The 19,863-nt window shown below is 53.7% G+C and overlaps 3 protein-coding genes and 1 long non-coding RNA gene across 6 annotated transcripts; 1 reads left to right on the plus strand and 3 right to left on the minus strand.

The window, feature by feature from the left end:
- Positions 1 to 113: 113 nt before the first annotated feature.
- LOC140688446 (uncharacterized) lies at positions 114 to 1,409 on the minus strand. The gene is made up of 2 exons (XR_012063154.1): positions 1,326 to 1,409; positions 114 to 747 (listed from the first exon to the last, which is right to left on the minus strand). It is a non-coding gene; the product is annotated as an uncharacterized lncRNA (long non-coding RNA).
- Positions 1,410 to 1,736: 327 nt separating this feature from the next.
- RAB3A (RAB3A, member RAS oncogene family) lies at positions 1,737 to 6,957 on the plus strand. 2 transcript variants are annotated; one of them, XM_072947376.1, is made up of 5 exons: positions 1,737 to 1,919; positions 3,046 to 3,273; positions 4,355 to 4,473; positions 5,085 to 5,209; positions 6,112 to 6,957. In XM_072947376.1, exons 2-5 carry the CDS (start codon positions 3,046 to 3,048, stop codon positions 6,300 to 6,302), a joined length of 663 nt encoding a protein of 220 aa, XP_072803477.1. In that variant the 5' UTR covers positions 1,737 to 1,919; the 3' UTR covers positions 6,303 to 6,957. The 2 variants fall into 2 exon arrangements, with proteins under 2 accessions (XP_072803477.1, XP_006199121.1); XM_006199059.4 differs by having other exon boundaries at positions 1,738 to 1,899.
- Positions 6,958 to 7,005: 48 nt separating this feature from the next.
- Positions 7,006 to 9,990, minus strand: MPV17L2 (MPV17 mitochondrial inner membrane protein like 2). Its single transcript, XM_006199168.3, has 5 exons — positions 9,741 to 9,990; positions 8,931 to 9,101; positions 8,145 to 8,221; positions 7,844 to 7,972; positions 7,006 to 7,533 (listed from the first exon to the last, which is right to left on the minus strand). The coding sequence occupies exons 1-5, from the start codon at positions 9,970 to 9,972 to the stop codon at positions 7,435 to 7,437; spliced, it is 708 nt and encodes a 235-aa protein (XP_006199230.3). The 5' UTR covers positions 9,973 to 9,990; the 3' UTR covers positions 7,006 to 7,434.
- A 4,193-nt stretch (positions 9,991 to 14,183) lies between these two features.
- Positions 14,184 to 17,659, minus strand: IFI30 (IFI30 lysosomal thiol reductase). Of its 2 annotated transcripts, XM_072947377.1 has the most exons (7): positions 17,447 to 17,657; positions 16,265 to 16,447; positions 16,097 to 16,171; positions 15,763 to 15,855; positions 14,817 to 14,969; positions 14,564 to 14,617; positions 14,184 to 14,479 (listed from the first exon to the last, which is right to left on the minus strand). In XM_072947377.1, the coding sequence occupies exons 1-7, from the start codon at positions 17,558 to 17,560 to the stop codon at positions 14,417 to 14,419; spliced, it is 735 nt and encodes a 244-aa protein (XP_072803478.1). In that variant the 5' UTR covers positions 17,561 to 17,657; the 3' UTR covers positions 14,184 to 14,416. The 2 variants fall into 2 exon arrangements, with proteins under 2 accessions (XP_072803478.1, XP_072803479.1); XM_072947378.1 differs by lacking the exon at positions 14,564 to 14,617 and having other exon boundaries at positions 17,447 to 17,659.
- Between the last annotated feature and the right edge of the window lie 2,204 nt (positions 17,660 to 19,863).

The raw sequence follows: 19,863 nt of genomic DNA on the forward strand, positions 1-19,863 counted from the left end.
GGAGGTAGTGGGGTGGGATCTGGGAGTGTTTGGTTTATTTCCCCTGCCACGCAGGAGACCTCCCCCCAAGTCAACTACCCCTAATTCCAGAGCCTTATGCTGATTCTTAACAATAAAGGTCTTCCACTATTTTTATTTTAAAATACAAACTCTTTGTGCAGAAGCTGGTGCATGTTGTTGTGGTCTTTTACCCTACGGGAAATCCATCCATGTACAAAGCCCAAAGCATGCATTTGGGAGGTCGGGGACCCTGGAGCCTAGCGGCCTCGTACGCCCTCTCTTCCACCCGGGTCGCGCCTGGAGTCCCCCCACCCCAACCCCAAAGCGGGAACTCGACTGCTGGTCTTCCTGTGGCGGGGGGGGGGGAGGAGATTGGAGGTGGACTTATATTTATGTATTATGATTTTCTGAGTTTTCCCAATTCTCCGCAGTGGGTTTGTGATGCTTTTATAGTCCGAGTGAGGGAGTGGAAAAAAAAGGTTACCCTTAGAAAAAAATAGATTTCCCAAATGCAAGGAGAGCGGGAGGGAAGTCTCCGCACTTCCGGGGCGCTGGGGGCGGGGATGGGAGGCGGCCTCCGGGCGCGAAGTTATTCTGGTCTCTCGGCGTCTCTGCAGCTGGCGAGCTTTTTATAAACAGGACAAGTCCCGCCCCTCGTCTCCTGAGGAGCAATCAGGGAGATCAGAATTTTCCTGGGGCCACACGCCACTTGCCGGGTGTGAGGACCGGAGTTGGGGGCTCAGGGACCTAGAATGGAGGACAGGGTCTCGTTATTCCACCGCCCCACACCCCATTCTGATTTTCTCATATCAAGATTTGGGAAAGATGGAGCACCTTAGACCCCCAAATCCCCATCTCTGAGTCTTGTTTCACCAGGATGGAGGAGGGAGGGCTCTCCGTTCCCGTCTTTTAACTCAGTAACCAGAGAGGAGTAATGCATCTCCCATCCTGCATCTTTGTTGTTGAGTCTTTGAACCTCGCTCGTACCCTCTCTGTTTCCTGTTTTTTTTTAATTTAATTTAATTTTTTTTAACTGGAGGCTTTGTGAATTTCGGGGACAGGCCGTTTCTCTGCCCTACTTCCACCATTTCTTCTAATTTTTATCTGGAAAATGGGACTCAGAAAGACGAGGGGTTCCCGGAGCGTCCGTCAGCCCCTCCCTTCTTTTCTGGAAATTGATGGGTAAGGGTATTTATTTTGAACCCAATAAATAGGAGACATGGAGCATCTTCTCGGACCTCTATTCCTATTTTCTGGGAGTAGGGGGTATTTAAAAAGAAGTCACAACACCCTGGACTGGGCCAGGAAACTCTTGTGTCTCTAACCTGGGGTGCGCGGGGGCGGGGAACGGTAACGCCCCCAGAAGACCCAGGCTCTGCCAAGGCCTCAACCTCTCGGCCCTTCAATCTTTCGGGAGCCACCATTGGACAGGGGGAGGGAGTGACAAGCTTTGATTGGCTACTCAGCCCATCGCTCGAGCGTTTAAGCCAGTGAGAAGGCACCGCTCAGCCCCGCCTCCCTAACGCTGGAGAGAGGCGGAGCCGGCAGGCGATTCCACCCCTCCTGCACCGCTTCCGCTTGTTACTGGATGCGCTCGCTGGGCCCCGCCCAATTCTCGCGTCAATCTGCGTGGGAGCCCCGCCCCTCACAGCTCCGCGGACTACCAGGGCCTTAGCTCCGTGCGTGGCCCCGCCCCAGAATGGCGTCACGGTCGTATCTGCATGTGAGGCCCCGCCCCTATCTTTGCAGGACGTCACCGCGGACTGCAGGGGCCTGAGCTGCTGCTGCCGCCGCCTCCGCTGCCGCGCAGCCCCACATCGGCGCACTGGGGGCCAGATCACCGCCGCTGCCAAAAAAGTCGCCGTCGCTAGGGTCGTCACCTAACCAGTGCAGGGCAAGGTGAGCTCCCGGGCGGCCCGGTACGTTTCTGCTCGGAGCACCTACATAACCTTCATTTGACTGATGGTCTGGCTGGGGTCGGGGACGAGGTTAGCGGGCTTTAAATGGGGGAAAGGAAGCGGCGGTCGCGGGCCTGGGGAAGGGTAGGGTCCTATCTCCCACTACCTGCTGGATCCTCACCCCCACCCCAACCCCCAACCCCTCGCTCTGCGGCGTTGGGGGAGGGGAGGCAAATGCCTTGCGGGAAGCTGTGCGCGCGGGAGGCTCCGTGCGTGCGCGTGCGCGTGGTGTGCACACGCGTGTGCGCGCCCGCCTGTGTATTCTTGCTTGTGTACCAGGGTATGTTCGTGTGACCCCTTAGGGGTCCCTACCCAAGTTTGTGCGTGCTACATGCGTGTGGAGGGAGACGCGTGGACTGTGCGTGTGCGTGCACAGCCATGTGCATACATGCACCGAGATGGGAGCTCGTGTAGGTGACGTGTACTCGGCTGCATGGGTGGAGGACGCAGTGCTGATGAGTGGGTTTGCACATTTGTATATGCATGTCGGTGTGCAGACAGCTGTCTGCCTCTCTACCCTGTGCACTGTGTTCGATGTTCATATATGCACAAGTGTGTATGGATGAGTGTGTGCCCTGCTGTGTGCACGTGAGCATGTGCACGCCCTGCTCTTATCACGTGATGAACCTGTTTCAGCCTGATCTCTCCCAGCCTGGGAGTCTGGGAGGAGGACTGCGACACGCGTCCCTGCAGTACCATACACGCGTGTGCACGTGCGCCCGCCCGGCTGAGTTCTGAGGAACATGAATGATGGGGGGTGGGGCCGGCCAGTCACCCCTCCTGGCACAGCTGTAGGGCTTAGGTTACAGCCAGACCTTGGGAGCAGGCCTGCTGGAGGGGGCTGCAGGGGTGTCTCCAAGCCCTTCCCTCTGGAGGTCCTCCCCTGAAACCTCTAGCTTTTCAAGGTCACGGCCCACCCTCTGCCATGGGCCCCATCATTAGTGCTGGGGCTCCTGATGGGTAAGTGTAATCTCTGCACACTAGTCCCTGTCTGGGAACTCTAAAATTCTCCCCATCCTGTGCCTGGGCTTGGGCGTTTGGGGATGGAGGGAGACTTCTCATATTGGCCTATACCCCACACCCCCAGATGGCATCCGCCACAGACTCCCGCTATGGGCAGAAGGAATCCTCTGATCAGAACTTTGACTACATGTTCAAGATCCTCATCATCGGAAATAGCAGCGTGGGCAAGACGTCCTTCCTCTTCCGCTATGCAGACGACTCCTTCACGCCTGCCTTTGTCAGCACTGTAGGCATAGACTTCAAGGTCAAGACCATCTACCGGAACGATAAGAGGATCAAGCTGCAGATCTGGGTGGGTCCAGCTGCGGGGGCTCCTGGCTCCATAGCTCTCCCACTCCAGAATAGCAGCCCCAGCTTTGCCTGTCTCTCTCCTGTCTAGATTCATTCATTACACACTGGGCATTTATCAGGTGCTTACTGTGTACCCTGTGTACCAGGGGCTAGAGACACAGAGGAAAGTGCCCCCATTCTCCCCTCAGTACCTAATTAGTGCTCTCCAGGGGTGGAGAAGGAGCAAAAGCTGGGTCCTCTCCTAGCCCTGACATCATTTGGATGCATCATTTGCTTGGTGCCTCAGTTTTCCCATCTTCAAGTTCTTCTATGTAGTTCTATATGAGGTTTCGGATGGAGCTTGACCCTCAACCTCATTCCCTGGGACAGAAGCAGGCTCCTCCCCCAGGGTCTTCTGACCGCCTCCCTCAACGCCTTCTGACCTTAGGGAGCCTGCTAAATCCCCTTCTCTGCTCACAGTGCTCCCACAGCTCCCACCTCACTCCAGGTAAAACCGACACCCCTCCCCCGGCCAAGCTGATACCCATCTCAGCTTCCTCGTTTTTCCTCAAAGGCACCAGACGCAGTCCTACTTCAGGGCCTCTGCCCGGGCTGTGTCCTGCCTGGATTGTCCTTCCCCTGATCCCCACATGGCTCCCTCCTTCATCCTTCAAGTTTTAAAACGGTACCCCAGCGCACGCTGCCCATCCTTGTTTGGCTTTATTTTTCTCCTCAGTCCTACCCCTCCAACGTAGCATACATTTTCTTCCTTTTCATGTGTTTATTTGTCTGTTTCCTGCCCTGGGCTATGAGTTCCACAAGGGCAGTGATTTTGGTCCATTTTGTTAACAGTTGGGCCCCCAGTGCCCAGGACAGGTCAGTGCCTGGGACACGTGTTGAATGAATGCAGGAATGACCCTATAGTTACCTTAGGATGACTGAGTACCACATTCATGGTGCAGGCAGTCGGTTCATTCTCCCTGACCCACTGTGCCTCTGGGCAAGCCCCTACTCCTTGGGGCCTCAAGGCTGGCTGGACTAGACAATCTGAGTTCATTTCCATTGAGGAGTTTCCATGTGTGTCCCTGTTTCTTCTTCCCCAGGACACAGCGGGGCAAGAGCGGTATCGAACCATCACGACAGCCTACTACCGGGGCGCCATGGGCTTCATCCTCATGTACGACATCACCAATGAGGAATCCTTCAACGCGGTGCAGGACTGGTGAGCGTGCCCCCACCTGCTCTTGGATGGTCTTCTGAGCCAGGCTTGGTGCAAGGCCTGGGGTGCAGGCCAAGATGAGGGAGCCCCAGTCTCTTAGCTGAAACCTAAATAACAATGTTGGGGTCCCAGACTGCTACCAATTTATAAGCATTAAAACACTGTGCTACCAGCTCAAAGTAGTGGGAAAAAAAGTATTTCAGGTGGAAAAATGAAACTCTAAACACGTAAGGAAAAAAAAGTCTGGGAGGGACAGAAAATATAGACAGTTTGCATAGGATAGAGAATACAACATTTAAATTTCTGCCCAGAGTAATGATATATTTTTAAGAAAACGTTTGAATTTGTTGAGGAGGGAGAAATTCTTGAGGGGGGTGGATCTGGGAAGGGTGGGAAAGGCTGCTTGAAAGGACTCCCAGGATCAGTGAACTGCTGGAGCAGATATGTGCAGAGAAGAAAATGTTCCTGGCAGGACAAAGGCAGCGAGGAGGGACAGAGCCTGCCTCCCTAAGGAATAAATGGGAAGGTGGGGTGAGCGAGGGGGAGATGGGGGAGAAGGGGGTGGAGCTCAGATTCTCCAAGCCCTAACCTGCCTATGTCATGGCCTCCTCCAGGTCAACTCAGATCAAGACCTACTCATGGGACAATGCCCAGGTGCTGCTGGTGGGGAACAAGTGTGACATGGAGGATGAGCGGGTGGTGTCGTCGGAACGCGGCAGGCAGCTGGCTGACCACCTCGGTGAGTGCCCGGTGGGACTGGACACCTACGTATAAGCTAGGAAAGGAACACAAGCCCTGAAAGGGGAGGAAACATACCCAAGTTCTCATAGCAAAGCCAGGGTGGAGCCTGGATTCCAAGCCAGGCAATTCACATTCTGCAAACTGGCCTTGATCCAGGAGCTGTTTTAGGTGGGTGTTGATGGATGCTTAGGAGTTCACTCTGCAGGAAAAGTGACTCATTTATTCTGATACCCTTACTGCCCAGCTTCATGGTGGGTGTTGCTAGGCCCCTGAGCTTCCAGCTTTGTGAGGTAAAGGGAGGGACCTGGGCTGGGGAGTTCTTGGAGGAACCAGGCTCTGCATGGTGTAGTAAGGCTTCCTAGAAATGGGACATTGGATCTGGTACTTGAAGAAAGGGTGGTCTTTCAGACAGAAGAAATGGCATGGGCAAAAACCAGATGTGGGGAATATCTTGTGTGTTTTGGAAATAGTTTCATGTGACTGGAACATGAGGATCATTTGGAGGAAATGTGGCTGACTGTGTAGGGCCTGAACCACAAGCTGAGAAGCCTGACTATTCGGAGGGCAGTAGGGAGCCATGGAAGGTGTGTGAGCAGGGGAAGGCATGGCTGGACCTGAGTGTCAGATGCCGCCAGGACCAGTGAATGGGGCTAGGCTGGATGGTGGGAGCAGGGAAGTAAGCCTTGCTAGGGCTCTGGGGATAATGAGGAGTTTTAGGGTGAAGAAAGAGGGGCAGGGTATAAAGGCTGACTCAGTCCAGTGTTGCTTCCCCACGGGACCTGTCAGTGTTTTAACATCATGCAGTTGGTGCTGGGAATCTCCAGGTGTTGCCTGCCCTTAGAGGAGTGTCTCTGGGAGTGGGGAGACCACGGTCCTCACCCTTCCCTTTCACCACCACAGGGTTCGAGTTCTTTGAGGCAAGCGCCAAGGACAACATTAATGTCAAGCAGACCTTTGAGCGCCTGGTGGATGTCATCTGCGAAAAGATGTCCGAGTCTCTAGACACGGCCGATCCCGCAGTCACGGGCGCCAAGCAGGGACCACAGCTCACCGACCAGCAGGCGCCCCCACACCAGGACTGCGCCTGCTGAGAACTGCCCCGCCCCATCCTGGCCCCGCCGCCTATCCACCCCCCCCACCCGGGCCTGAGCCAGGCCCCCTACTCGCCATGGGTGCGAGTTCCCTGCCCCAGTTTAGCCCATCACCCTATTTATTATCGTAGCTATTTATTTATTTATTGGAGATGTCCCCCAGGGGCTCGGACGCCCCACCCACTCTGCGCCCCACCCTGTACATACAGCCCTGTTCCCGCTCTGCAGTGGCGTGTTGTGGCCCTGTGAACTCACTGCTCACTCTTCTCCCCAGACCCCACCTTTTTATAAATTCACCCCCATCAACAGGTATCAGTTTTGGAGAGGGGGCCAGATGACACCCCAGGGCAGGCTGATCGAGTAATGGGAGGTAGCCAGGCCTGCCAGCCCCTTAGTTGTGACACAGTGGGCCAAGGTGGCTGCAGGAGTCTCAGCGTGAACCACGGGGTGGGTGAGAGCCGGGAAATAGCCTGCCTGGCTACTGGCCTCATGGTTGTACCTTTTTTTGGAAAGGGGACTGCTGTGGGTACTCACCACCCTGGGACACCCCCCGCCAGACCTGTTCTGACATCATGAGTGTCAAACATGCCCCTCATTCCCCCGGGAGATATGACAACACTACATACCCCCAATAAAGCGAATGGATGACACAGTGTCCCTCTGAGTGCCAGCATGCCAGTGCGGGCTTTGGCCATCCACAAGATTGTCAATTTCAGAGAGAATTTAATGGAATCTCCACAGCCCATGACCAGAGGATGGGACAGGAGGTTGCCCAGCCCTATCTGAGGCTCCAGATTTTGGGGGCCAACTACTGGCTGTGCACCTAGGGGATGGGCGATGTCTCCACCTTGGTCCCAGAGCCCAGCCCACAGTAGTGTTAAGGGCTTGGGATTGGCTGGCTGGCTGGGGTCCAGGGCTGAGGATGGAACATCTGTTGCCAGTCACTAAGGCTCCCCTAGAAGGGCTGAGGGATGATTGTCCATCTTCATTGTTTGTTCGTTTCCCCAAAGTGAAGCCTGGCAGTGGGCTTGGAGGGGGCAGCCCAACCAGATGCCCAGGTATCAGGGTGGAGCTAGAACTTGGCCCAGGAACATGTTCCCCTTCCAGCCCAAGGCAGCTGGTCAGTTGAGGATCAGTCTTGCCCTGTCCGGCATCCTGCTGGAGCACGAGGCAGCTCAGTCTGCGTGGTACCCAGGGCCATGCAGCCTGGATGTGTCTGGGAGCCTGGGATCTGTCCGCACAAGAGGGTCTGGTTACAAGCCCTGTTCATCCCTCAGGGCTCCTCCTCACAGAACCCTCCACCCGTTGGGGCTGGAGTTAGCCTCACTGGACAGATGCAGCAGGGACCTGGCTGAGGTCACATCAGACAGCGGAGGTGGGCTTGGTTTTCACCATACTGGTCATCTGCTCCCTGCCCACCCACCATAGGGTGCAGGTTGTCACAGGCCCTCATCCTGGAGGGTAGCTGTACAGCTGTTTGGGGCTCACACATGTGGCCCCCCAGGAGTCCCCTGGGTGCTTGGTCTGCCCACTGCGCTCACCCGGTATTTCAGATAGGAGAGGTACGTGTCCCAGCCCAGTGTCAGGCCGTTGATGTAGGTGACTCGGAACTGGGGGGGCACGAAGAGGAAATTCACCAGCTGCGCAGCAGGCCACACGCACCAGTCAGCCTATGGGGAGGGGTGAAATGTAGTAAGAGGCGGGGTCAGGAGGGATCTGGTGGGGTCAGGTGGCTGTGAGGGGTGGGGCCTTGAAAGGGGGTGCCTGTGAAAGGGAGAGGTGGGACAGATGCAAGGGGGTGGAGAATGAAGGAATAGGCGGGGCCTGGACAGGCATGCCCACCTTGTAGAATTCCCAGAACTTATCTCGCAGCTCCTGGCAGCTCTCACCTAGGGTTTGGCCCTCCAGGCAGCCAATGCCTAGGAAGGAAACCAAGAAATGAGAGTGTCAGAGGATGGGGAGTACTAGAGAGGGTAGGGTGGAGCCCCTGAGGGACAGGGTGTCCCAAGCAGAGGGACTAGGACATTTAAAAGCCCTGCAGTGGGAAGGGCACACAGAGAGTGGTTGGTGTGGGTAAACAGCAGAATAACTAGGTCCCAGTTAGGGAGAGAGGTGGGTTATGAATAAACACGTACCCTGAGGTATGGAAACACACCTCTCCCAAGGCAGAGGCTGTTTTATTACCAGTCCTTTACAAATAAGGAAATTGACTCTGGGGGGGCAAGGAATGGTCGAGTCTCCAGAGCCAAAGGCTGGAATGACTGTACCCCTTTAACCCCAGTTTCAGCTCCTTTCCATTCAGCCTCAGGGCCTTTGCACGTGCTGTTCCACCTGCCTGCTGGATCCTTCTTCAAGTCTCAGCAGAGCGTCCTCTCCTTTGGGAAGCCCTCCCAACCACTGTCCAGGGCAGCCCCATCAGTCTTCACTCTTCCTACACTTAGCACCATTGTCTGTGAGTCTGCCATTCACACCTGCCTCCACTGGGTCTGTCCTATTACCACTGTAACCCAGCCTCCTGTCCAGGGCCACCCACACAGGAGGTGCATTTTTGATTCCTTCTTAATACAAAGCTGGCTCTGCCCTTCCTGACCTATAAGGGGCAAAGCACAAGCTCACATGGCTCCTTACCCAAGAAGTACCAGACACCCAGCGTGGGAGAGGCCACCAGTTGGTCGATGAGAACCTTCCTGAGGACGTTTGGGAGGCCACGGAAGCCGGATGCAGGGAGCAGGTGGTCCAGCCAGAGGTACCAGTAGTGCAGGAAGGGGCCCATGCTGCAGCCCACTGCAAACATGCTCACTGTGGGCAATCCAAGAGTTGGGGGCCGGGGGCTCGTCAGGCCAGCAAATCCCCCAATCCGCTCCCTTCCTGGCTAAGACCGGGTTAGCCTCATTCGCTTCCAGAGCCCAACCGTGTAGTATTCCATTATTAGTCCCACCGCCAGACAATGTTCCAAGGGCTGTTTTTGCATCTTCTTGCCTCATTCCTTCACCACCCTGTCAGAGGGTTCTACCATCGCCCCATTTTCCAGAATAGGAAACAAAGGCACAGCGGGTAGGGAAGTATGGGGCCAGGGCGCGACTCCAGGCTGGCTGGGGCCAGATGCTGCGCCCTTAACAGCCCCGGATGCAGCATCCCGTGCTCAACGCTAGGTCTCTCAGTGCAGGAGGGAAGCAGACGAGGTGGTGGGTAAGGACCTGATCCCCAGGATAGGAGCGGACAGAAACCTTACATCTTGGAGGGAATGAAGACCCCACTGGGGAGGGGACGGAGACCCGGAGATGCGCTACCTAGGGTGCACGCGGAGGTCAAGGGTCTTGCCAGGGACTGAGGCCATGGGTCAAGGGTCAGGGCGCGAGGGTCCAGTTCACGGGTCTCCGAAACAGGTCGGGTCCAAAGATCCTGCGGAGTCAATGGCCAGCAGCACCAGCCCCTCACCTGAGCGCCGCGGGTCGAACTTCTGGCCCGTCCGGGCGCGGATCTCCCAGGACTGGCGCACGCCATCTCCGGCTGCCATGAGAGCGCCGCAGCCCAGCGTATTCGTCACGAGCAGCGCACGGCCTTGGAACAGGGGCTGCCCCGCGGCCCATAGGCCGCGCACCCAGCGCCAGCCTCTGGACGCCATCGCGGATGGGACCCAGGAACCGGCGCACCGGGCCGCCCCGCCCATGCCGACCAATCGCGCGTCACCGCAGCAGCGGGGGCGCCCATCCCGCGCCGTGTTAGCCAATCACACGCTGTTTGCGCGATTTGCACGCCCTCTCCAAGCAGCGCCAGTCAATCGCTAACCGCTCTCTGCTTCACTTTACCCGCCCCGAGAGGCATTAGCCAATAAAAGGCCGGTATCCCTTCCCAGGCCAATAGCTGAACGAAGCCTTACACCGCCTCTGCGCCTTACGGACCAATCACAAATAGGCTTCGCGCCACAACGCGCATGCCAATTACTGACTTCGACTCTCGTTGTCCCGCCCCTTTATGCTCTGGCCTATGGGTAACCTTCGCCATATTCAGCCCAGTAGTGCACTGGCCAATCGGAGGCCCTCGCAGACTATCAGGCAAATCACTGACTGTCGCCCTGCCTCTCACGTTGAGATGGCCAATCTTAGTTACCGAGTTCTCCTGTCTAGTTGCCCTCCAATTTTGCAGATTCTCCCGGAATTCCCGAGAAAGGGTTCGGACCTGTGGCTATGATAGCTACCGGGGCGGAGGTCCAATCCCTCAAAGACTGAGGAAAGTGGAGGCGGAGCTACAGTTCTGCTGCGAGCGCAGGCCACCGGGATTCTTGTCTAGACGTTGACCTTGGTCCTGACTATAGCTGGTCGTCTGACCTTAGTTCCAGAGGAATAATAATTCAAACTTTAGGCACTGTTCTGGGCACATTACGTGCATTAAGACATTTTACAGCAAATTTGTGCTGCTGCAGGAACAATTATCTCCCCATTTTATCTCCTGTAGGGGAAAATGTGAGTTGCAACGAAAACCTATGCATTACCTACAGGAACAGGGTGTCATAAACTATGGCCTAGGGGCCAAAATCTGTCATCTCCTGTTTTGATAAGGCTCAAGAGCTAAGCATGTTTCTTACATTTTTCAATTGGTCGAGGAAAAAAAATCAAAATAATACTCTGGGACATGTGAAAGTTATGTGAAATTCAAATTTTCTAGTCTATAAATAAAGCTATACTAGAACATAGCCATGCCCATTTATTTATTTTCTGCTCTCACTACAGTGAGTAGTTGCAACAAAGATTGGTCTGCAAAAACGAAACTATTAACAATATGGCCTTTAAAAAATTTTTTTTTGCCCTGTGTTAGAGGACACCGTTTAGGGTTTTCTGATTTTGACTCTATGGGAGATATTTTATAAACTCAGTGGTAATAATGGATAACAGCGAAAAATAATTCTTGCCTATATACATGCAAATGAATTCTACCAAGTGGAGAGCCGCTCCCCCCAATTTTTATGCCTTCATTTGTACATTCATTTTGCTGTTCCTATTTTGTCTGTTGTTTGGATCTCCTTTGAAGTGGTTTTTAACACCTGACCAGTTCCCTTTATTAATAACAAGTTAACAATAATTTTTAACACATGCTCATTTTTATATCTGTATGAGAGTCATGATTTTACCTTTTTTGGGAGAATTGTCCTTCAACATTTCCTATTGCTGACAAATACCTCACTGGTATTCCAGGCTCTAGATTTTACTGCATTTTGGTTGAAAACTTCCAAAATGGTTAAAAAGGTGGGTGAGTGGGGAGTCAAATTATGATTCACAGAACAGAGTCAGGTAAACTTTGTCAACAGAGAAGTGCACTTCACGGTGGCTGAAGCTCTGGCACCTCCAAAGGGATGAGAGAATTTTGCTAGTTCTCTATTTTTCTCATTTTTGTTTTCTTTTCTATAAATGCATGCCTTGTTTTTGGTGCTTTTATGATGGCTAATGTCACTGGCTTGGTGGCATCAGGGACTGGGTATTTAGCTTCATGGGCTGACCATTTGGCAATATCTATCAATGGATTACCGGTTTGTGGCTGAAAAACAATGGAGAATCCATTAAGAATTTTGTGCCCACCAGGGGGAACAGGTTTTGTTATATAGACCTGTGATTTTGTGTGTTTCCATTGAAGTAGTTCAGAACATACCACCCCAAAATATGCTGCTCTGGCAGATTGATTGCTTTGAGTTAAAGGCTCTTGGATCTTCCTTTTTCTTCCTGAAAGCAGGAGATAAAATTCCCATGGGAAAGGTGCCCTCCCAGTACTAGGAGGAAGAAACACTCTTAACACCAGAGACAGGAAATCAAGGCTGAGAGAAATCTGTACAAACACATCTTGTTGAAATAACTCATCTTCTTTTAGTCTCCCCATGTATTTTAGTTGCTTTCCTGCAATTGACACACTGTACAGCCTCATAAATAACAAGTCTTGCGGGCTTCCTTTTTCTTGCAAAGACACCCATGGATATGTAAATACATTTAGTATGCTTTTTCCCTGTGAATCTGTCTTGTGTGTCAGTCTCAGCTGTGGATCCTAGAAGGTGGAGGAAGATTTTACTTCTACTACCTTTTCTGCATCACATGTGGGCATGTGATATGCACACGACTTACCCCGCTGACTCACATGGCTCACGTGGTTGGGGGAAGTCTGCCATGTGTCTCTACTCCACTGTCAAGTTAGCATTTTTCACTTTCCCTACTCTTTGGAGTTGAGTTCCAAAATCCAGTCCACTCTCAGGATTGGGCTGAGGTGGCGGAATTAACACTTCACCTCCTGAAAGAGAGACCATCTCCTTATACAGATTTCATCAGCCAATTTCAAGAAAGCAAGTTGGGCTTTTAGGAGCCAGTGCTTACAAAACCCTCACAGGAAAACTGGCTTGTCCCTGGCTTGCAGGGTCAGTCTTACAGGTCTAATCTGGCCAACCAAGATCCTTGCGATAATTTGGGAACATCAAAGGAGAGAAAAATTCACCAAAAGGCAGAGATACTGCAAGTGAAACTTGAGTTAGCAAATGATAGAGGTTTTTAGATTTGAAGTTTGAGATTCCTTATGGAAACTTCTAGTAAAGCAAACTGAACGCCTGCTGCACCTGTGTAATCAGAGCAAATCCCATGAGACCAGCCAAGGAAGATCTTTCTTTGAGATTATTTTTAATGAAAGGGACAACTCAAATATTATTCAGCCATAAAAAAAAAGAGAAGGAAATCTGGCTACTTGTGGCAACGTGGATGAAAGTGGAGGGTGTCATGCTAAGTGAAATTAGCCAGACAGAGAAAGACAAATACTGTGTGATTTCTCTTGTATGTGGAACCTAAAATGGTCAAACTCATAGGAACAGAACAACGGTGATTGCCAGGGGCTTGGGTAGGGGATGGGGAGATATTGGTCAAAGGGTACAAACTTTCATTGTAAGATGAGTAAGTCCTGAGGATGACCTGAATACTGCAGAGTGACTTTTGTTAATAGTTCTGTATTGTATACTTGTAAGTTGCTAAGCAAATACATCTTCAGCGTTCTCGCTACACACATCAACCGCTGATCACATAGAACTGTGGTAGGTATTTAGTGAGAAAAAAAAATCCGGGCATAAGTGGACCCACGCAGTTCAAACCTATGCTGTTCAAGGGTCAACTGTATTAAAATTAGGAAAACATTATCAAGCTGGGTGGGAAAAAAAAGAACTCTTTCTTCCCCTGCCCCTGTGAAAAAGGCAGTTTTGCACAATCATTTCAATATTTCTGATCTATAAACCTGTATCTTCTTTGAACATCTGACCGGTTTCTTTCATTAATCATGAATTCAATAAAATCTTTAACAAGTATTCATTTTACATCAGTATGAGAATCACGATTTTTCCTTTCTTTGAAAATTATCCTGTAACATGCCCTGTTGTTCTCAGGTGCCTAAGCCTGGCATTCTAGGTCCAAATTTTGCTGCCATCTGAATCTCTGCACACTTATTCCCTTTCCTGGAACACTATGATATCCCCTTAGTGAACACATTCTTTCTAATTTCTGGCACAAGGTTCCTGTCCCATCCTTTGGTCTTGCCTGGCCCCAATTATCATTCTTTAGCTCAACCCATAACACCCAGAGTAGGGTCAGCAAAAAGGGGTAGCTAGGGATGTTTGTTGAATTAATGAATACATTTTCTGCCTAATGAACTTTTAGTTACTCTTCAAAACCCCAGCCCCAATGTCCCTTTTCCCAGTGCAGGACCTTCACTCCTCCTCTGGACTTCTCTAGCCCTGGTGCCTCTCCATCTGGCCCATTGCTGCCCACCGTGGGACTAGGGATGTCCATCTGGCTCTGCATCCCCTGGACAGGGGTCTTCTCAGGGGTCCCAACATTGTGCAAATCCAGAAGAAGGGGATCTGCTGCCTTAGCAAATGAATCACAACATCCAGAAGTGTTTATTGAACAAGTTTCGATGTAGCACCATTCTCAGTAGGGCAAGATTCTTGATCTAGGGGCAAAATTTTGAGTCCCGGATTAATGGAATGTGTAGAAGTTAACCAGATGATGAGTAGTGGTTGTTGAGAGTTGGAGATCAGAAAACGAGGGCAGATGGGATCCTTCTCTTCCTACATCAGCCCCCTCCCGGGGCACTGGCTGTCACTTGAAACAGACTTCCTTGTGGGAACTGGTCATGATTTGGCAGACATCCGGCTTCTCGCCCTGGAGGAGATGGCCGTGAATTGGGGTCCTGAAAGGAGACCCTACCCGCAATGGCTGAATCCCTCTGGTCCCCATACAGCTTACCTGGTACAACTGACAAACGAGGCGTAAAAGCTGACCCTGCTCTTTCATGGGTTTCTACACAAGCAAGACAGGAGGTCATAAGTCCCACCCGCCTCAACCAATCCGTGCTTGGTCCAGAAGGGGCTGCAAATGGCCCCAAGTCTGGCCCCTGCCTCTTGCCTCCCAGATCAGTGGGCACATCAATCAATCCTCCCACATCAGTGGGCACACCCATCTGCCTGGGGGCTGACCTGAGGGCTGCAAGAGTTCTTACCCCATTGACGACGACCCAGGGCACATATTCGTGGGGTGGTTGCAGAGCGTCTGTCAGCTGGGCGTTGATGTGTAAGAGCTGCATGCCACGGTCCCCCATTGCGCACTCCATGATGGTGTCCGGGGACACCTTTGGAGCATAGATCTGCAGGCACTGAGGGCAGAGGGGGACCTGGTCAGCTGGGGCATTGCCTCAGCTTCCTCCCTGTTATCTCCCCAACGGTCCCCAAACCAGCACTGCTCCCCCAACCTGGCCAAGCCAAGCTTCTGTTTCCTCACTGGCAACGGGGGACAGTTGGGTTCACAGGGATGCAGCAATGCCCACAAGTAGTAGGTGCTTAATACATGCCTAATTGGAAGCCCCCAGGGCAGGAGCTCAGGTTGCTCCTGTCTTCCATAAGACCAGACCCGCAGCCCCTGATCCCTACAGTGTTTCACTTTCCTCAGAGCTTTCATACATGCTGTTCTCTCTGCCAGAAACACCTTTCTTCCTCCTTTGCACTATCCCAGCCCCACTATGAATGTGCAGGGCTAGGGGTGTCTCAGGATGGCCCAGGTCTCTTGGGTGGCCCAGATGTTTGATGAATGAATAAACAATTGGGGCAGATGAGTCATTCGTCTGGGAGTTCCTTTTCATAATCCTCCAGGGAGAGAGGTCCTGTCCTGTCACTCCCATAGAGAAGGATCATCATCTATGTCCCTGCTCATTCCTGTTCATCCAAGCCCAGCTCAGAGACACCTTGTCCAGGAAGCCCTCCCTGATCTACCCACGTCCCCAGAAGATCTTCATCCTCTCAATTCAGAGATTGAGGCTATGAGAGGGGAAGCCAGTTTCTCAGGGCTGCACAGAGAGTGACCATCAAGGTAAAGACTTGAACTTGGGTCTGTCTGGATGCAGGGAGGTCAGGGCCCTGCAACCCAAGCTGAGTGAGGGGGGCACTGCTCACCGGCTTCAGATTTTTCTCCATGTCATCCATTTCCTCGAGGCAGACAATGGTTAGGAAGGCCACGTTCCTCTCTAGCTGGTCCAACAGGCAGGCCTAGGGTTGGGGGCAGGCAGGCAAGGATGTGAGGGGGGCCCAGAGCACCCTGAGACCACTCTGGGAATAATCACGGGTGTCCACTAACAAAGTGGAAAAATGAAGACATGATGACATGAGGGCAAACAGGCAGAGGACAGTGCTGGTTCCAATCCCTTCTGAGCCTCGCTTTCACCTTCCTTATCATGGATAGTTTTCCCAGCCTCGGTGCTCCCCACCCGGGAACTCTGGGGCTGCTCACCTCCACCTTGTTAAGCTTGCATTCCTGCTCCCCGTGTTGGCATGTGAACTCCCACTTGCCACTGATGTTTTGTTCCTGAAAGGCAGTGGGATGAGTGCTGGCAGCCCACCTCCTTCCCCTGCCCTCCTCCCCTGGCCACGTGCCTCAGTTTCCCCCGTGCCCACGTACCTTTGCGTTTCCATAGGGCACCAACGTGACATTGAGGATCTCCTGAACCAACAGCCACGTTGGGAAAAGCTCTCGGACCAGAAAATATCGGCAGCCGGGACATAGTGACTCATAATAGAGGCTCACATTGACAGGTGGTGGGTCTGACTTCCCCAGGGGCGCTCTCAGGCACAGCTCACCAGCCTGGGCGGGAGGAAGGGGTATGAATCAAAGGCAGCCCTGCTTGGTTCTCTTGCAGAAAGGGAGCTGCAAACAGTAGGTGCTCCATCTCCCACTCCTTCCAGAACTTGCCAGGTGGAATTCTGACTCTGAGGCTTTACTACATCTCTAAATCTTCCTACATCTCAGCCTGTCTGCAAAATGGATGTGACAAGATTTGCAAACAGTAGGCAGTTAATGTGTACACGAGTCTTGCTTCCATCTGGGTGAGCTGAAACTTTTCACCCAGGGGGACAGCAGGTGGTAAGAATTCAAGTCATGCACATTTCTGGTCACTGCTGTCAATCCTGCCTTCTGTGGTGCATACCGCCAATGCATGCTCACTTGTTGCCACTTCATCCCTGGAGACTTGGCCCTGAGCTGAGCAAGCTCCTACACCCCCACTGACTCCTTATTTAGTCTTCCCCTCAGCGGGCCCACTGAACTCCTCCCAAGGCTACTGCAGAGGCGGCACCTAATAGGTGCTGACTTCCGGCTACAGCTGAGGGGTGGCGGGCGGCGGTGTCTGTGAGCAAGTCGCTCAGCCTTCGGGGCATCTGCTTACTCCGCACCAGAAACACGCGAGCTCTTCCCGGGCAGAAAGGCACCCAGTAAGCAGCACCTAATGAGAGCGGGTAGCCTTAGGCAGGCTGCTTAGCTTGTCTGGGCTTCCCCTGGCATGAAAGAAGAGACTGATTTCCGCTCCAGATGTACACAGTAGGTGCTCAGTGCACCCTGGGTGGAGGGGCAGCGGGGAAATCCGGGTTACAGCCGAGCGACTCAGACTCCAGATGGGGAAGCGAAAGGGAAAGGAGTGTGGCCACAGTGTCAGGATTGAAGTGGATGGGGTCGGCACCGACCCGGGTTAGCGTCCCCTCTGGACCCTGGTCTTCCCTGGAGAAGCCTGGGGAGAGAGGAGGAGCCGCCGGCCTGTCGCCTGGGCGCCGGTCCCCGTTGGCCCGCCGGCCTTATCGCCGTCCCTACCTTGCAGGGGGCCGCCCCCTCTGGGAGTGTTCCCAGCAGGGACTCCCGCGCCGCCGAGGGGCCCTCCAGCAGCAGCAGCAGACGCAGGAAGGGCAGGAGAGGCAACGAGGCCATCACAGCGGGGACAAACGTGCGACGCCGGGAGCAGCGGCACCGGGGAAGGAGCCGCCTTTAACCCGGCGGTGGCCCAGCCCCCAGGCCGGACCCGCCTCCTGGGGCCCACGCCCCTCGGAGGCCGGGCCGCGTCTCTGGGTATCTCTTCTTCTCCCTCTGAGTTTCTTTCCAACCCGACCCCCACCCGCACCCCTGCCAGGTGCTGGGCCTCTGATCACCTGGACAACGGGCTGCCCTTCGATCCCCCCAACCCTTCCCCACGATCAGTCCCGCCCAGTCACGTGAGGCTGGGGCTCAGGCACCTTGAACAGAGATGAGGTGGGGGCTTAGAGACAGAGTCACAGAGAGACTGGGAGATAGGAGGGTCTCTATGGCCCCACGGATCCCTCTGGGGGTAGCCAGGGTGATCCAGGCCCCTGGCCCAGCCCAGGGACCCCACCTCCCCACCCAGTGCTGGGATGGGGTGGGGTGGAGGAGGGCCATCACTTGCCTAGGAGTGGGCAGGGGCTGTGCAGCCCAGGCCCCCTCCCCCGAGCATGGCCCAGGCCCTCCCTCATCCCCAACCTTCAGCCCCTCCCTCCTCAAGCTCCCCAGCCTCAACACTCTAGATCCACCAGCAAAGTCCAGGTCCCGTGGGGCTGACTCAGACTTGGCTGCAGCTGGACCAGAAAGCAGAAGCCAGCTCAGGGAGCGGCGCCTCGCTTCACTTGGACCCCATCTCTGGCTGTAGGGTGGAGGGAGAAGAAATTAGCTGTTCCTTCTTTCCACCATCCAAGGCTTGAGAAGGGGGCATTGCTGCTCTCACAGTGAGTTCCCTCGCGGGAGAGAATCCAGGTTGGAGCTATCACTCTCTGAAGCCTGTATATGGGGTGGGGGTTGTGGATTGGCCATGTTGGACTCAAACCCACAGGAATCAGCCAGACTCAGGTTTGCCCGGGAATGCTGGGTACCTCAAGTGATGAAGCCTCAACTTCCCCTTCTGTAAAATAGGGGAAGTGAGGCTGAGGGAATAAAGCAAGCCTGGAAGGCTCAGAGGTAGAGGGAGGGTTGCCCCAGATTGGGATCAGGGGTGGGACAGCTGGGTTTGTGAGCCTGGGAAGGTGTTGACACTACGCCCAGAGAGAATAGCCTGGATGAAGGCTTGGAGACTGGAGGTGTTGAGGGAGTAACTGAGCTGATCAGACTTCACAGGGCCTTAAATACCAGGTGTGACTTACGACCAGATCTGGCAGGAAGAAACTCCCATTCCTGGCCCGGAAAACAGCACAGTCCTCAGCTCCACAGCTTGTGTCTCCCACCAGTTCTCGACTGCGTGGCCACGTTCATAGTAACAGGTTGGGAAGCTGGGATTCCCCTGAAGTCCCCATGGCTGGACAATCCCCCATCCCAGCCTTTTGAGCCCTTCGCAAAACTCATTTCCTTTATGAAGCCTCTGCGAGACTAAGCCACACAGCTTTGTTAGTTTAGTGTGTGCTCCATCCTGTGCTGGACTGTACAGAAGAAATGACAATAAATATCATTGCCACAATTTTCCCAGTAGTTATCAAGCATCAGCTCTAATGGACAAATTCAAAAACAACCTTATCCATTTTATCATAGAATCCTGAGACATCCACTCGGGGCAGGAGTAGCAACTCTTGACCTAGCTTGGTAAGAGGAAACTGAGGCTCAGAGAGGGGAGGTGACGTTTCTGAGGAAACACAGTTGGTTGAGTGTGGGGACTGGCTAGAGGCCGCGTGTGCTACTTCCTTCTGCTCCCAGGTTCTACCTTGCTGGGCTTATGGGACTTAGGTGAGTGAGCTTTACCCTGTGTCCACCCATGTTGAGGGTGAGGACCACAGTGAGGGTAGAGTCTGGGCTGGAGTTATTTAGGGGATGCCTCCTGACTGGCCACACAGCAGGTAAGGATGGGATCTCTGAGGCCAAGGAGGCAACTCCTGTCCCTCTGAGAGCCCAGTGGGAGATGGGTCAGGGGCAGCCTGGTTCTCATCAGGGGCTGCTTCAGGGTTGTTGGGTCCTGCCAGGTGCTGTATAAGGAGGGGGAAGGAGAGAAGGTTCCCAGCCCTGGGGGTGTGGGAGAGGAGGGCTGAGGGACAGCCCTTGGGGTGGGGGTGAACTTGAGTCCAGGTCAAAGACACCCTGAAGACCCAGCTCTGTCACCTGGGACATCGCAGAATGAGTGTCAGGAGCAGGCATGGAGAGAGGCTCAGTGGAAGGTCAGCAGGGAGGGGCTGGCACTGAGGGCATCAAGGATATGGGTGACCCATGTGGGTGGCATGGGAAGGGCTGTGACTAGTGACCCT

This window comes from Vicugna pacos, chromosome 22, assembly GCF_048564905.1.
Source record: "Vicugna pacos chromosome 22, VicPac4, whole genome shotgun sequence".
Lineage (NCBI taxonomy): Eukaryota > Metazoa > Chordata > Mammalia > Artiodactyla > Camelidae > Vicugna > Vicugna pacos.

Bases quoted from the DNA above. Each gene is read 5' to 3' on its own strand.
- RAB3A (XM_072947376.1), top strand. From the start codon at position 3,046: ATGGCATCCGCCACAGACTCCCGCTATGGGCAGAAGGAATCCTCTGAT. The intron at 4,474-5,084 runs GTGAGCGTGCCC...GGCCTCCTCCAG, and splicing joins TTCAACGCGGTGCAGGACTG to GTCAACTCAGATCAAGACCT. The intron at 5,210-6,111 runs GTGAGTGCCCGG...TCACCACCACAG, and splicing joins GCAGCTGGCTGACCACCTCG to GGTTCGAGTTCTTTGAGGCA.
- MPV17L2 (XM_006199168.3), bottom strand. From the start codon at position 9,972: ATGGGCGGGGCGGCCCGGTGCGCCGGTTCCTGGGTCCCATCCGCGATG. The intron at 7,973-8,144 runs GTGGGCATGCCT...CCCTCCCCATAG, and splicing joins AGTTCTGGGAATTCTACAAG to GCTGACTGGTGCGTGTGGCC. The intron at 7,534-7,843 runs GTGAGCGCAGTG...TTGTGCGGACAG, and splicing joins TCTCCTATCTGAAATACCGG to ATCCCAGGCTCCCAGACACA.
- IFI30 (XM_072947377.1), bottom strand. From the start codon at position 17,560: ATGGCCTCGTTGCCTCTCCTGCCCTTCCTGCGTCTGCTGCTGCTGCTG. The intron at 16,448-17,446 runs GTAGGGACGGCG...CCTCCCGCCCAG, and splicing joins AGGGGGCGGCCCCCTGCAAG to GCTGGTGAGCTGTGCCTGAG. The intron at 14,480-14,563 runs GTAAGCTGTATG...CATCTCCTCCAG, and splicing joins TCGTTTGTCAGTTGTACCAG to GGCGAGAAGCCGGATGTCTG.